Source organism: Carlito syrichta, unplaced genomic scaffold (genome assembly GCF_000164805.1).
Source record: "Carlito syrichta isolate Samal-C Ts95f unplaced genomic scaffold, Tarsius_syrichta-2.0.1 Scaffold305566, whole genome shotgun sequence".
In the NCBI taxonomy this organism is placed as follows: domain Eukaryota; kingdom Metazoa; phylum Chordata; class Mammalia; order Primates; family Tarsiidae; genus Carlito; species Carlito syrichta.
Genome location: NW_007249662.1, coordinates 1 through 16,585, shown reverse-complemented (window position 1 = coordinate 16,585; position 16,585 = coordinate 1). Strand labels below are relative to the sequence as shown.

The 16,585-nt window shown below is 43.3% G+C and overlaps 1 protein-coding gene across 1 annotated transcript in view; it reads left to right on the top strand.

Moving 5' to 3' along the window:
- LOC103264100 (2'-5'-oligoadenylate synthase 2-like) overlaps nucleotides 1-15,348 on the top strand; it is a 44,881-nt gene extending 29,533 nt beyond the window's left edge. The window contains exons 6-10 of the mRNA XM_008061744.1: nucleotides 1,415-1,585; nucleotides 10,783-11,056; nucleotides 12,227-12,414; nucleotides 13,966-14,204; nucleotides 15,180-15,348. Coding sequence (XP_008059935.1) covers nucleotides 1,415-1,585; nucleotides 10,783-11,056; nucleotides 12,227-12,414; nucleotides 13,966-14,204; nucleotides 15,180-15,348 — 1,041 coding nt within the window. The remainder of the gene's footprint in view (nucleotides 1-1,414; nucleotides 1,586-10,782; nucleotides 11,057-12,226; nucleotides 12,415-13,965; nucleotides 14,205-15,179) is intronic.
- The last annotated feature ends 1,237 nt before the right edge of the window (nucleotides 15,349-16,585 follow it).

Genomic DNA, 16,585 nt, shown 5'->3' with positions numbered 1-16,585 from the left:
CAATTTAGGCCCAGGAACCACTGCAGAAGGAGATCTGAGCACTGCAGGGCTCACATTCATACACACACACACACACACACACACACTCTCTCTCTCTCACACGTGCAAGCATATGAGCATACATGCACTCACATGCACACACACCCACGCGTACACATTCACACATGCATGCACGCTCTTCCACATGCACACACAAACTAACAAAGACATACGCACACACACACGCACACACCACAAGTATTTTACCCTGTGGGAGGGGTAGTGCTGGCAATGAATTTGCCTTCAGTGGGTCATTGTCCTCAGCACTGTGAGGTTCACTCACAACATCTGGAAGTAGCCAAGCTTGGCCTTCAACTTCCAAGCTGAGCATCCCTCCCTACCCCCAGTTGAGCGAGCCATCTTGTCAGAGTCACCAGCAAAAGCACAGCATCTGTATAGAACAGAGTGTTCATTTCCTCCTACTGCTGTTTAAAAAAATTCCCCATCTTAGTGGCTTGAAGCCACATGAACTCATCATCTTAGGGCTCTGGAAGTCAACATTCTGAAGCCAGTCTCCCTGGGCTGACCTCAGGTGTCCAGGACTCTGGGGAGTCTGTGTTTTCTTGACTTTTCAGGCTTCTCCAGGCCACCCAGATTCCTTGACTTGTGGCCCCTCCCTCCATCTTCAAAGCCACACAGCTTCTTCCAGACTCTCTGCTTCCGTCTCCTACCCTCTTCTCCAACTCTGACCACCTGCCTTCCTGTCACAAGGATGCTTGTCACTGCATTGGGTCACTCTGAGTAGCACAGAATCTCCCCACTCCAGACCCTCCCAGCATCCACTCCAGAGGGAGCACAGCCCTACCCACACCTTGGCCTTGAACATCTGGCCTCCAGGACAGCGAGAGAATAGACTTCTGTTGTTGTAAGCCACCCAATTGTAGTAACTTGGCATGCAGCCCTGGAAATGAATACACTTGTATACAGCATGTTTGACAAACACCAATATAACCTTAAAAAAGGAATGCCCGCAACCATCAGAAATCTGCAACAGCCACAGTAAGCAGGAAACTAAGGAAAGACCGAGGAGTAGGGAAAGAAAAAGCGTATCAGCCATTCCCAGGTGATGCTCCAACCAGTAAGGGGAACCTTGGGGCAGTCTGGAGTTAGGGACACCACAGACCTGTCTGAAGAAGGGTCCAGACCTCTTCCCGGGTGGCAGGAGGGGCAAACAGAAAAGCTTTTGTTTCTGGAGGATCCTGGGTACCACCCAAAACTCTCAGGTATGTTCTTGGGATCTGCCAGTGGAAGGACCAAAGATGGGAGGTGCTGGCCCATGGGATGGATGGCAGGAGGGGCAGGGCTAGAACCGGAGCGGGCAGGAAAGGAAGACTCAGGAATTGCTCAGTGCTGAGGGTCTTTTGCCTTTCCCCAGCCTTCGCCACTCTTCGCAATCTGGGATCATCTTCTAGATAAGTTCATCAAGGACTCCCTCCAGCCTGAAGAGTTCTTCCTAGTGGAGATCAACACTGCTGTCAAAGCCATCTGTACGTTCCTTACAGAAAAATGCTTTCAGCATTCACCCACCAAGATCCAGATCGTCCAGGTGAGCGCTGACCCTTCTCTTGGCTCTTACTGGAATGACAACACACTGGGTATGACCAGAAGGGAGATAGTGGGCACCGCCACTCTCTAGGACCCGACTACATTCCAAAACTTGGGGAAGGGAAGCTGGAGAGCCGGGGACTAGGGCACTGGTTTTCTTTTTCTTTTTTAAAAGCTATATTTTATTTTAAAGATATGGGGTACATTTCAGGATTAGTTATACAAGTGGACGTCATACAGGTAAAGCTTGGGCCTCCCTTTGGTTCCCATTTTGTCTGGTTTGAGATCAGGTATGCTTATTAATTTTATGCCCTGCTCCCACCCAGGCAATATCCCACTACTGCCAATCGCTTTCTGATAGTCTTGTGGTAAATGTTCAGGATCCACTTATGAGTGAGAACATAAGGAACTCTGGTCTTTGTTTCTGTGACAGATCACTGAATATGATAGACTCTAAATCCATCCAAGTTGCTACAAAGTCCATATGTTAGCCCTTCTTTATGGCTGCATAATATTCCATCATATATATGTACCATATCTTTTTTATCCAGTCCAGTCTTGATGGGCAGCATGGTTGGTTCCATGTTTTTGCTATTGTGAATAGTGCTACAATAAACAGGTGTATACAGATATCTTTTTTGTAGAATGATATGAGTTCCTCTGGGGGGATTGCTGGGTCAAATGGAAAGTCAATTTCTGGTTTTTTTAAAACTCACCACACTGTTTTCTGTAGAGGTTGAAGTAGTTTGCAATCCCACCAGCAGTGTAGAAGCACTCCCTTTTCTCTGCATTCTCACCAGCATCTGTCATTTTATTTTTATTTTATTTTATTTATTTTCTTGAGTTGGAGTCTCACTCTGTTACTCAGGCTGGAGTGCAGTGGCACACTCCTGGCCACCACAGCCTCGACCTGCTGAGTACCGGCGATCCTTTCACCTCAACCTTCCAAGTAGCTGGAACTACAGGTGCGCACTACCATGCCCAGCTAATTTTTTAGTTATTGTAGAGATGAGGTCTCACCATGCTGCCCAGGCAGGCTGGTCTCAAACCCATGGGCTCAGGCAATCCTCTCATCTCAGCCTCCCAAATGTCTGAGCCATCATGCCTGAACTTTTTGTTTGTTTGTTTTTTGAGTTGGAGTTTCATTCCACTGACCAGGCTAGAGTGCAGTGGCACGCTCATGACCAACGGAGCGTCAACCTGCTGGGCTCCAGCAATCCTTCTGCCTCAGCCTTCCAAGTAGCTGGAACTACTTGGCACACGCTACCATGCCTGGCTAATTTTTTATTTATTGTAAAGATGAGGTCTCACCAAGTTTGCCCAGGCTGGTCTTAAACCTTCGGGCTCAGGCAGTCCACTCACCTTGGCCTCCCAAAGTGCTGAGATTATAGACTGAGCTACTGAATTCAGCCTTTGTTGTTTTATTAATGATGGCCATTCTTACAGGGGTTAGGTGGTATCTCAGTGTGGTTTTGATTTGCATTTCTCTGATAATTAGTGAGGCTGAGCACTTTTTGATGTATCTGTTGGCTGTTCGTATATCTTCTTCTGAGAACTGTCCATTCATGTCTTTTGCCCACTTTTTAATGGAGCTGTTTGGTTTTTTTTTTCCTTTCAGCACATTTGAGTTCCTTGTAGATCTTAGATGTTAGGTCTTTGTCAGATATACAGTTGGCAAATATTCTTTCCCATTCTGTGGGCTGTCTCCCTGCTCTCTTGATGGTTTCTTTTGCTTTTCAGAAGCTTTTCTGTTTAATGAAATCCCATTTGTCTATCTCATCTCTTATGGCATAGGCTTTCAGGGTTTTGATCAGGAATTAGTTACCTACTCCGATTTCTGTAGTGTGTCTCCTGTGTTTTCTAAGATTCTTACAGTTTGAGGTTTTACATTTAGGTCTTTAATCCATTTAGAGTTGATTTCTGTGTATGGTGATAAGTAGGGGTCCTGTTTCAATCTTCTGCATGTGGTCAGCTAGTTTCCCCAGCACCATTTACTAAATAGGTTCTCCTCTCCCCAGTGGTTTTGGTGGAGGATTTGTCAAAGATGAGTTGGTTGAGAAATTCAGGTTTTGCTTCTGGAATCTCTATATTGTCCCACTGGTCCATATGCTTGTTCTTGTACCAGTGTCAGGTTGTTTTGATTATTGTAGCCTTAGTAAAGATTAAGGTCTGAAAGTGTGATACCTCCTAATTTATTTCTTTTGCTATGAATAGTTTTGGCTATTCATGGTCATTTATGTTTCCATATGAATTTCTGTATTGTCATTTCCACGTCTGAGAAGAATGATGTTGGTAATTTAATGGGTATTGCATTGAGTTTGTAGATTGCCTTTGGTAGGATGTCTTAACAATGTTGATTCTTCCTCTCCATGAGCATGGAATATTTTTCCATTTGTTTGTCTCTTTTTGGATTTCTTTGAGTGGTGTTTTGTAGTTTTCATTGTAAAAGTCTTTCACGTCTCTGGTTAAGAAGATACCAAGGTATTTCTTTGTGTATGTGTGTGGCTATTGTGAATGGAATTGCACCTTTTATTTGGTTCTCTGCCTGTTGTTGGCAGTGTATAAGAATGTGATTGTCTTTTGCACATTTATTTTGTACCCTGAGATTTTGCCAAAGTCATTTATCAGTGAAAGGACATTTTTGACAGATTTTCTTGGATTTTCAAGGTATAGGATAATATCATCAGCAAAGAGTGATAACAACTTCCTCTTTTCCTATCTGGGTACTCCCTGATTTCCTTCTCTTGTCTAATTGCTCTTGCTAGGACTTCCATCACAAAGGTGAACAGGAGGGGTAAGAGTGGGCAGCCTTGTCTTGTTCTGGTTTTCAGGGGAAATGGGGAAATGTTTCCAGTTTCTGTCCATTTAACAATATACTGGCCTTGGGTTTAATGTAGATGGCACTTACTATTTTGATGTATGTTCCTTCTATGCCTAGGTGTTCGAGGATTTTTATCAAGAAGGGATGCTGAATTTTATCAAAGCTCTTTCTGCATCTAATGATACAAGCATGTGGTTCTTCTTTTCACATCTGTTGATATATTTAATTACATTTATGGTCTTACAGATGTTGAACCAACCCTGCATCCTTTGTATGATTTTTGAGATGTATTGTTGGATGCAATTTGCTAGAATCTTGTTGAGAATTTTTACATCTATGTTCATTAGGGATATTGGCCTGCTGCATCTCTTTTTTTGTTTGAATCTTTTCCTGGTTTGGGTATCAATGTTATGTTAGTTTTGTAAAATGATTTGAGGAGAATTCCATCTTTCTCAATTGCCTGGAATACTTTAAATAGGAATGGTATCAGCTCCTCCTTGTATGTTTTGTAAAATTCCACTGGAAAGCCGTCTGTTCCAGGGCTTTTTTTCTTTTTTTCTTTTTTTAAGTAGGTAGTTTTCTCATGACGGAGCTAATTTCCTAGGTTGTTATCGGTCTATTTAGTGTCTCAATGTCTTCTTGTTTCAACCTGGGGAGGATGTGATATCAGAAAGTCCTCCATTTCATTTAGATTATCAAGTTTGTTTCCATATGTGTGTGCATAGTAATCTCTGATAATCTTTCATATTTCTTTGGTCAGCTGTGATTTCATCTTTTGCATTTCTGCTTGTGTTTATTTGAGATTTTTCTCTCTTTTTCTTGGTCATTCTGGCTAAGGATCCATCAATCTTTTTTATTCTTTCAAAGAACCAACTTTTTGTTTTGTTGATTTTTTTCTATGATATTTTTGTCTTCTGTGTCCCATATTTGGACTGTTACTTTGGTGATCTGGATTCTTCCACTAAAGTTAGGGTTTTGGGCCGAGCTCAGTGGCTCAGCCCATAATCCCAGCACTTTGGGAGGCTTAAGCAAGTGGATTGCCTGAGCCTGTGGGTTCAAGACCAACCCAGGAAACTCGGCAAGACCTCATCTCTACAATAAATGCTTTTTTAAAATTACAATAAATAAAAAAATTAGCCAGCATGGTAGCATGCACCTATAGTTCCAGCTACTTGGAAGGCTGAGGTGGAAGGATCACAGGAGCCCAGCAGGTCGACACTGGAGTCACCATGAGTGTGCCATGGCACTCCAGCCTGGGCAATGAAGTGAGACTCCAACTAAAATAAATAAATAAACAGGAAAAAAAAATAAAGTTAGAGTTTTGGTGATCTGTCTTTCCAGCTCCCTTAGGTAATATGTTAGACTGTTAACTTGTAATCTTTCCATTTTCTTGATGTCTGTTTGCAGAGATATAAATTCCCCTCTTAAAATTGTTTTCATGGCATCCCAGAGGTTTTGGTAAGATGCTTCTTCATTTTCATTTGTTTCCAGGAATTTTCTAATTTCTGGTTTTATTTCAGTGTTGGCCCAGTAGATGTTCAGCATCATGCTGTTTTAGTTTCTATGATTTTGTGGGCTTTGGGGAAATTTTGTTGGTGATGACATTTATGTTTATTCCACTGTGGTCTGAGAAGGTGCATGGCAATATTTCAACCTTACAAAATTTATTTGTGCTTGATTTATGGCCACGGATGTGATTGATCTCGGAGTACATTCCATGTGGTAATGAGTAGAATGTAGGTATCTCTTAAGTCCATTTGGCTGAGCATCAAGGTGAGGTTTTGGATTTCTTTGTTGATTTTTTGTTTCATTGATGTATCTGGGATATTTAAGTGCCCAGCTATAATAGTGTTAGAGTCAATATCTTTCTTAAGTTTACTTAGTAGTTGCTTTATAAATGCTGGTGTGCCTGTGTTGGGCGCATATATGTTTATGATGGATATTTCTTGTTGATGGATTGAACCTTTTATCATTATGTAGTGCCCTTCCATATCTTTTTTGATTTGTATAGCTTAAAACTTTTTTTCCTGATATTAAGATTGTGACTCCTGCCTTGTTTTGTGATCCATTGGCCTGAAAATTTGTTTTCCATCCTCTAACTTTGAGTCTGTGAGCATCACTTGTGGTGAGATGAGTTTCCTGGATGCAGCAAATTATTGGTTCATGATGTTTTATTCAGTTTTCCATTCTGTACCTTTTCAGTGGTACATTTAGTCCATTCATGTTCAGACTGATTATTGAAACGTGATTGTTTATCCCAATCATGCAGTTCTTTTAGTTTTTTCTTTGTTTTCTTTTAACTTTTGGGTTAATGTATGTGTGTGTTTTCAAGTTTGCAGTCATGATGTAATCTCTGTTGATTCTGTGTTCTCCTGTTCTCTTGGGAAGAGCATGGTCATTCTTTTTTTTTTTTTTTTTAATTTCTTCTATGCTTAATACTTTTTAAAGCATCTCCTGTAGAGCTGGTTTGGAAGCTGCATAATCTCTTAGGGATTGGATGTCTAGCAAAGATTTTAATTCCCCATCGCTGATGTAGCTGAGCTTGACTGGGTAGGACATTCTTGGTTGAAATTGAAATTGTTTATCTTTTAGGACATTGAATATTGGACTCCAGTTCTTTCTAGTTTATATTGTTTCTGCAGATAGGTCTGCTGCTATTCTGATTGATTTTCCCGTAATAGTCTAACCTTTCTCTCTTGCTGCCTTTAAATTTTTTTCTTTTGTGCCTACTTTGTGTAAGTGAATTACTATGTGTCTAGGGGTTGGTCTTCTCATTTGATGTCTTGCAACGGTTCTCTGTATCTCTTGTGATTGAATGGTCGCATATCTGGTGATATGGGGAAAGTTGTCTTGGATAGCCTCCAGGAATGCTTGCTCTAAGGTGTTCTCCCCTTCTTTTTCTTCCTGTGGGATACCAATTAGACATAGGTTCAGCCTCTTGATATAATCACACATCTCTTGGAGACTTTTTTCTTTCTTTCTGAGTTTTCTTTCTATGTTTTTGACAGATCAGGTTAATTCCATGATTTGGTCTTCAAGTTCTGAGATTCTTTCTTCTGTTTGATAATTTTTGCCTTCCATGCTTGTCATCTTGTTATTTATTTCCTGGATGAAATTTTTTATGGCCAAAATTTCTGTTACAAGTTCTTTCAATGTTGCGTTTTGTCTTTCTTGAGTCTTATTAACTCTTTCCATCCATTCCCTAATCCCCATTGTATTCTGGGGCCAGTCATTGGTGACTTCCATTTGGGCTCTGAGGTCTGATTTTTCAGGTGTTTTCTCTTTACACTGGGAATTACCTGTGTTGTTCCATTGATTTTGTCCTCGTTTGTGACATATCTTTCTTTTCTCTTTAGTTCCATTATACAGTGGTAGTAGGAGATACTTTCACTTCTGATATTTGCTCAGCCCTCTATTCTTTCCTGAGCAGGACTCTTAATTTGTTCTATTTTGAAACAGGGCTGTTGCTGTTTCTTATAGTTTTGAGATTTGAATAAGATGGAGAATGGGAGGCTAGGATTCAGAAACTACTTGCAAGTCACAATATTCACTGATTGTGGTATGGGTTGCCTGAGACCCATTCCCCACCACCACTCCTTATGACAGTGCAGTGTATATGTGTGTGTACCCCCTGAGCCCATGATACAGTAACAGCAATGAAGAGAATAGAGAAAAGTATAATTAAATAGGATGGACAAAAATTTTTTTAAAACACAGAAAAACAAAAGCAGAAACCAAAGCAAAAACCAAGTAAACACACACACACACAAACACACACACACACACACACACACACACACACACACACACCAAAATGCACTGGAAAAAAAAAAGAAAACAAACAAACATTTAAAAAGAAACCCTGAAAACTGTGTGTTCTACAAAATGAAAGAAGAAGAAAAAAAGAAGATTAAAAAAGGAACTTAAAATGAACCTTCACACATACATTCACACACACATTAAACTAAAAAAAAAGAGAAGAACAAACAAAGAAGACAAACAAAAAAACTGAAAGATGAATGCTCAATCATTCAGGTACACACATAAACAGAAAACAAAAAACAAAAGAAAAAAGAAAAAAAAAGGTGGGGAATGCAGATCAAACCCTCACAAACAGGTTCATGTGCAAAGGAAAAAGAAAAAAAATTAAAAATAAAAATAAAAAAACCAAAACACAACCTGCCCTCTTGTGGCAGGTTCTTTAATTGTTCCTCTCACCTACTCACTAGTAAGCCCCTCTGTTGTCTCCTATGGAGCTGTGGCCTCATTCACAATCTTCCCAGTGTCTGGTACAAGGAAGGAGGAGGAGGTGGGGGTGGGGGGGCCCTCCCCTCCTACTCTCATAGGGTCAGAAGGATCCCCTCCAATGGGGCGGTGCCTCTTCTCCAGGTACTGGGGTGGGGGCACCCCTGTCAGTCTTATCCTGGAGTAGAGTCCTCCTATTGTGACTAACATCCAGCCTCCACCTGGGTTCATCTCTCTCAGTAATGCCCCAGACATGTGGGTCTAACCTTCAGAGGGTTGCCAGGAAGGAGGGAGTTGGGTCAGCCCTGGACTCACTGGCTGATCTCTTCCTCGTCCTTTTCTTAGGACACTGGTTTTCAGTGACAACACCCTTTTGAGTCTGTGTTTGCTTCCTGGCACTGCTGGCCATCCTCAGTGCTTGAGGCCTGGAGACGCATCACTCCTATCTCTGTCTTAGCCATCAAGTCACCTTCTCCTCTCTCTTTCTCCTCTCCTCTTCTTTTCTAAGGACACTTGTCATTGGATTCAGGGCCCACTGTAATCCAGAATGATCTCATCTCCAGATCCTTATCTCACCTGCATCTGCAAAGGTCCTTTGTTCCAAATAAGGGCACATTAACAGGATCCCAGAGGACATAACTTTTCTTGGTGGAAAGAGAATCCAACCCTCTGCAGATGCTAAACTCAGGGTGTACTGGACGTTTCAATGTCTGAGGCCAAATGTGCTCCATCAGCTGAGCTAAAGATTCAGATTTGTGTTGTTCTTGTCCATGACTCAAAGGCTGCAGCTGACACGTTTCCCTCTATGGTGACACAACCAGATTGCCATGTACCCATGTCTCTAGAAGGGAGGGGGGATGGCAGTAATATGTGTGCATAAACATCTACAGTGATGCAGAAACAGAGTTGTGTTGTGCTGCCCTGGAAGGGGGATGGGAAACAGGATGGGATGTCCTGAGCCATGAGCAAGCCACCTCACTAAAATTCACGGAGGTGAAGACAAGACTGAGTTTGTGATCAACATTAGAAATGTTGACCTGTGTATTCTCTCCTCTCCTTCTTGAGACCCTGTGAACATGATAGTAGGTAAAAAGAAAAAAAAAGACATATGACACATCAAAGAGAATGGGAAGACAGCCATCAGCAGATAGAAATTGCCAAGGCAAGGAAGGTGCCATGCAGAGCCTGTAAGGGGGAGAGTGGTTCAGCCCAGGAGGAGCCATCAAAGCCCAATTCCTGAAGATGAAGACAAACACAAAGAGGGCTGTGTGAATGGAGTGGGTGGCAACAGGGATGAGTTGAGGATCTGCACACAGAAAATAGAACACACCCCTCCCTCACCTCCTAACCCGAGTACCTGGGCATCCACCACCCGTGGATCGAATAATTATTTTCTATTCAAAAACTGAATGAAAGAGGAAGAGGAAGAGGAGTAAGAGGAAGAACAGCAGGAAGAAGGGGAGGTGGGGAAAGAGGAAGGGGAAGAAAGAAAAGATAGGGAGGGAAGAGCAAGAGAAAGAAGAAAAGAAGGAGGGGAAGGTGGAGGAGAAGAGATGGAGGAGGCATAGAAAAGAGAAGAAGGGAAAGGGAAGGGGAGGAGAAGGTATAGAGGGAGGAAAGGAAGAAGACTACATGGTAGAGACACAAGGAGCCCACAAAGCCTAAAATATTGACTGTCTGGCCCTTCACAGAGAACCGGCAAACTCCTGTACCTCAGTCCTGAAGACTCATCCAATGATTCTGAACTGCAGGAGGGTCCTGACACATCAGGAGCGGATGAGCACTTGTACCATAGTAACTGCAATCAGCTTGATTTTGTTCAGGTCATGGGAATCCAGATAAAGCTAATTTTTTTAGGTGAAATCTCTAGGAAATTGACCTAAGAAGCAGGTACCTTGTAACTAGCCTGACACAGATTGTGTGCAAAGGGCAGGAGAATAATTGCCTTTGGAAGTGTATTATCTAATAGTTTGTAAAGTGAAACACACTGCTTTGGACTATGCTGTCACTGGAACCTAACACATAACTTGGCCTTGGAAACCTCATTCACTAGCCTGCCTGGTGCTATCCTATGGGGGCACAAGGATCTCAGTCTAGCAAATGGTGCATCTCAGCCTTCTTTTCTCCCACAGGGAGGATCCATCGCCAAGGGCACTTCACTGAAGACTGGCTCCAATGGCCACCTTATCGTGTTCCACGACTCCCTTAAAAGCTACACCTTCCAAAAAAATGAGTGCTGCGAAATCATGGAGGAGATTTACAAACAATTGAAAGCCTATGAGAATTTTGAAGTCAAGTTTAAGATTTCAAAATGGGAGGCTTCCAGGATGCTGAGCTTCTCCCTGGAATCCACAGTACTCAAGGAAAGTGTCGACTTTGACGTGCTGCCTGCCTTTAATGCTCTAGGTGAGATTCCCAGACCTTAGCTTCTGGAAGCCACGTGACTTAGTAACAGGTTGTGAAAATATACACCACTCATGGGTTAGTACCCCAAAGAAGGGAGCAGTAATCGTGGCAGTAATACTTTATGCCTGTGTACGATCTCAGTCTCATTTCCCATTTTGAATCCTAAGGACACTGGGAGCTACATCTTATACCCCCCAGTATTATCCACAATGTGTGTTCAAGAATGGTGTACACAGGGTTCCATACTCATAAAATACAAATAATATATGGGACGCTTGGTGTTCACCTTCGATTCCGGAAAAATCTTCTTTAGAAATTCAACTTATGGGTGACAGATACATAATGTTTATTAAAGGAAACTAAGACAATTTCAGGCATTTTCCAAATTAAAACCATGAAGACTGTAGTACTTTCCCTCTGAATTGTTCTCAGAAGGGGAACAACAGTACACTTTAGGGGTGGGCAAACTTTATTTGTGAAAGCAAGATAGCAAATATTTTCACTTTGAAAGCCATATAGCATCTGATGGAGCTACTCATCTCTGCCCTTGCAACATGAAAGCAGCCACAAATGATACGTTAACAAGTGGGTGTGGCTGCGTTCCAATAAACCTTTATTTACAGAAACAAGTAGTGGACCAGATTTAGCCCTGGGGCCATAGTTTGCAAACTTCAGACTAGCCCTGAACCAAAGGTCTTTGTGTGATAATGAAAATGCTCTATGCCTGTATTCTATATCCACTAAGAGCTCAACATATGGCTAGAACAACTGAGGAACTAAATTTTTAATTGTATTTCCTTTTAATTGAGTACAATTGGCCACATTGGCTGGTGGCTACTATGTTAGTGCGGGTCTGGATGATACTTTAATAATACCACCTAGACTCATGTAGATCATATAACTTTTTGAAAATCTCATTACTCTGGAGATGCTATCATATCATAGACATCAGTCATTCAAATACACTAACCCCATTCAAAGTAGTTTCCCAGAGTTTCCCAGGTTATATTTGTTAAAAGGTTTTTTTGTTTTTTGTTTTTTTAGAAAGCAGGATTTACTGAGAGGACAGAAAAGCTCCCACAGTGGGAAGGGACCCAATAGGGGTTGCCCAAAAGTGTTTTTAAATCTGCTACTTACTAAAACATAATGTTGCTGTCTCCCTCACACTAGGTCAGTGGAATTCTGATGCAACACCCAACCCTGAGGTCTATGTTGAGCTCATTGAGCTTTATAAATCCTCAGACACCCAGTGGGGAGACTTTTCTCCCTGTTTCACACTGCTGCAGCAAAAATTCATTCGCCCGTGGCCCGCCAAACTGAAGGATTTAATTCGCCTGGTGAAGCACTGGTACAAACAGGTACAACAGCTCTTGTTCTAACTATCTGGTTATTATTTTTTATCAGTAAGTTCTTACTTACCAAGTGCCCTGCTGCACCTACTCTCCCAAGTAGAGGGCTGAGTCGCTCAAGGGAATCTGCCCTCTGGGTATCTTTGTGGGGTTCCTTCCTCTCATCCCATTCATTTGGGTCAAGCTGCTACATATGGTTTGTTATGCCCTGACACTGGCCAGGTAATTCTGTAGGAATCCAAGTTATCCTGCCTGCAGAGGGTGAATGGAAATCAGGACTTGAATGTCTACAAGTGTCCAGTGTGACCATCTGCTGCCCGGTGCTGGCACTGTCTCTTAGGAGGAAGGTTGAAGCTATAGGTGGAACTGGGGCTGACTTTCTGTACAAGGGAGGGACCCAAAAAAAACAGAATTTATTTATTAAAATTGTGTACTTATTCTTACATGTTTTAACTTCAGTCAGCTTCAAAGTACTCTCCGTTTGATGCAGTACAACTTGAGATGCTCTTTCCAACGCTCAAAACAGTTTTGAACTCACCCATTTTCATGTCTTTTAGTGCTTATGTCATTTTTTGGTTTCACTTCTTCCATACTGGCAAAAGGTTTACCTTTAAGGACTTTTTTCATCTGGAGAAACAAAACCAAAAAAAATGTCTCTGGGGCAAGATTGGGTGAATTCTCAGGGTGGGGCACTGGGGTCATGCTGTTTCTTGATGAAAAGCTGCTGAACACTCAACACCGTTTGAGTAGTTGGGTTGTCATGGTTGAAGAACCAGTCACCTGTTTGCCACAACTTGGGATGTGTCTTCCACAAATCATAACACAACCTCAAAACTTCCAGATAAAACTTTGGTTGACCGTTTTATTCCGAGGAACAAATTCTGAGTATATTGCAAAGGGCTGACCCTACAAAAGATAATTTCAGGTTTTTCTGGGTCCCACCCCCACATACCTAGTCTGCCTACACTTGTGTCAACCACCTTGCACCTAGGTGGGTTTTGAATCCCCCAGGATGATGAACATGAGGCACAGTATCAGCCCTTCATAAGACGTATTCTTTCTGTGCCCTGCTCTCTGAAGCCTGTGACTGAAGACTGAGACTGAGCTGTGCAGTTTCCATTCTGGAAGATCACAGAGTTGGCAGAGTGTGTCTGCTCAGATGGCTCAGGGCTGTGGTGTGACCCTGAGCGAGTCACTCACTTCCTCAGGCCTCGAGTCTTTATCTAAAGTGGAAGTCACGACTCCTGGGTTGTTGGGAGGATTAGGCATGATGCAGGTAAGATGCCTGGGCCCGGGGTCAGCATGCAGTGAGTTTCTAGTGAACTGTAGCTGTATCGTGATCCTTGAAGGCACACATGGCCCAAACACAGCCCAGAAGCCCGTTGTGTGTTGCTTCCCTGCAGCCAGCTGAGCTCCTGTGAACCCACATGGTTTAGACACCCTAGCTGCAGAGTGTCAGCCTACCAGCATGGCACCATGACTCAGCCCAGCAGTGGCTCCTGTGTGACTCTCGCTGAGATCTTTCACCAGTGTCATCTGATGTTTCCACTCTTCCCTCAGTGTGAAAAGAAACTGAAGGAAAGGGACACTTTGCCCCCAAAGTATGCCTTGGAGCTGCTCACTGTCTATGCCTGGGAGCAGGGGAGTGGGACGGAGGATTTTGACACCGCGGAAGGTTTCCGGACAGTCCTGGAGTTGGTCACACAGTGTCAGCAGCTCTGCATCTTCTGGACGGTCAATTACAACTTTGAAGATGAGACTCTGCGGAATTTCCTGCTGAGCCAGATCCAGAAAACCAGGTGCCCTCACCCCAGCCCTGTCCTGTTCTTAACCCTGCTACCCTCAGTGCTACTTCAGAGACCCGGATTCTCCTCTCCTGGGACCGTGATTCATCCCTGAGGGGAGGATGCTAGCCAGGAGAACCTCTCAGTCTCCAGTGATAAGTTCCTAGGGAGGTAGGAGAAAATCCTGTCCAGAAGAAAAAGGAAGGGAGGGTCAGAGGCACACTCTCCTGAGTTGCTTTCATCTTTCTATACCAGAAAGAAACATGTGGATTTGTTAGCAAATGTAGGTGTTTGAGTTGATAGTGTGTCCCTGAGAATTATCATTTGCGGGCCAATTTATCCTGCAAAATGTGTGTTAGATGGGGGTTTATCTACTCTTTTAGGCCTTCAAGAATAGAAAGGAGGCCAGGTGTAGTGGCTCACGCTGGTAATCCCAGCATTTGGGAGGACAATGTCAGAGAATTTCTTGAGCCAGGGCTTCAAGACTAACCTGGGAAACATAGTGAGTCTCTACAAAAAAAATGTTTTAATAAAAAAAAGCTACATATAGTTGCACGTGTCTGTGAAACCAAGACTCAAGAAAAAAAAAAACATATAGTCATCACTCAAGTCCACCAGCGGAAGACAGAGGAAAGAGGAAAAATAAAGAAGCATTGAGAAAGAATAGAGAAGTAAGAGAGGACTGGATACCATGGGTTGCCCAACATGGGCTGCTGCCAGCATTGTATTTGATCAAGTTATTCCTCATCTTTCAGTTGACCTGGCATGGAGGAGAGATGTACATTATGCCTTTGTGTCTATGGTAATTAGCAGCTTACAAAACACTGTGGACAATTATAATTTAATTCTAGGGAATCACTTTGTTCATATATTTAATTTACTGACATCAAAGCGGTGAGAACACATTGTTTAGTAGATGAAAGTGGGATGGGCCCCGAATCAGAAGTCATTGGTTTTGGAATCCCCTAATGCCTTCTAACCCTCCTTCAGGCCTGTGATCTTGGACCCAGCGGAACCTACTGGCGACGTGGGTGGAGGGGACCGTTGGTGTTGGCCTCTTCTGGCCAAAGAAGCCAAGGAATGGCTGCTCTCTCTTTGCTTCAGGGCTGGGACTGAAAACCCAGTGCAGCCTTGGAAAGTGCTGGTAAGAGTCATCTGAGGGAGGTGGCATCTAGAGATCGCCCTTTGATTCAATCAAATAACCATTGCTGCAGCAACTTGGGAATGATTCAGATACAAATAACAGAAAACCCAACTGCTAGGAGCTTAAGAAGTCGGTTCCCTGCAACCCCCATTACAGTTATCCTGAGGCAGGCACACACTCACACGTGCACACCCTCACACTCATGCACTCACACACACACGTACACACATACATAAGGACACGTACACACATGTGCACTTGCACACACCACAAAATTCTGCCCTGTGGGAGAGGCAGTGCTGGCAATGAATTTGCCTTTAATAGGGCAGTGTCCTCAGCACTGTGAAGTCTACTCACAACATGTGAAGACAACTAAGGTTAACTTTCAACTTCCCAGCTGCATGCCCCTCCCAACCCCCAGGTGAGCAGGCCCATCTTGTCAGAGTCACCAGCAAAACACAGCATCTATATAGAACAGTGTGTTTGTTTCCTCTTAGTGCTGTTAAAAAAAATTCCCCAGCTTAGTGGCTTGAAGCCACACAAACTCATTGTCTTAGAGCTCTGTAGGTCAGCATTCCAAAACCGGACTCCCAGGGCTGACCTCAGATGTCTGCACGCTCTGGAGAGTCTAGGTTCTTTGGCTTTTCAAACTTCTCTAGGTCGCCCAGATTCCTTGGCTGGTGGCCCCTTCCTCCGTCTTCCAGCTCCTCTGCTTTCATCCCTAACCCTCTTCTCCAACTCTGACCACCTGTCTGCCTATCAGCAACAAGGGCCAATCTGGAATATTGGACCCAGCAGAACCTACTGACTTGTTGCTGCATCGGGTAACTTGGGTAGCGCAGAATCTCCCCACTCCAGATCCTTCCAGCATCTGCTCCAGAGGAGGCATGGCCCTGTCCACACCTGGCCTCCAGAACAGCAAGAGAATAATCTTCTGTTGTTGTAAGCCACCTACTTGTGGTAACTTGGCATGCAGCCCTGGAAATGAATACACTTGTGTACAGTGTGTTTGACAAATGCTGATATGACCTTTAAAAAGGAATTGCTGTGACCATCAGAAATCTGTAGGCCAGGCTCAGTGTCTCAGCCCGTAATCCCAGCACTTTGAGAGGCTGAGGTGAGTGGATTGCCTGAGCCCATGGGTTCGAGACTTGCCCGGGCAACTTGGTGAGACCTCGTCTCTACAATAAATCAAAAATTAGCTGGGTGTGGTAGCACATGCCTGTAGTTCCAACTACTTGGAAGGCTGACG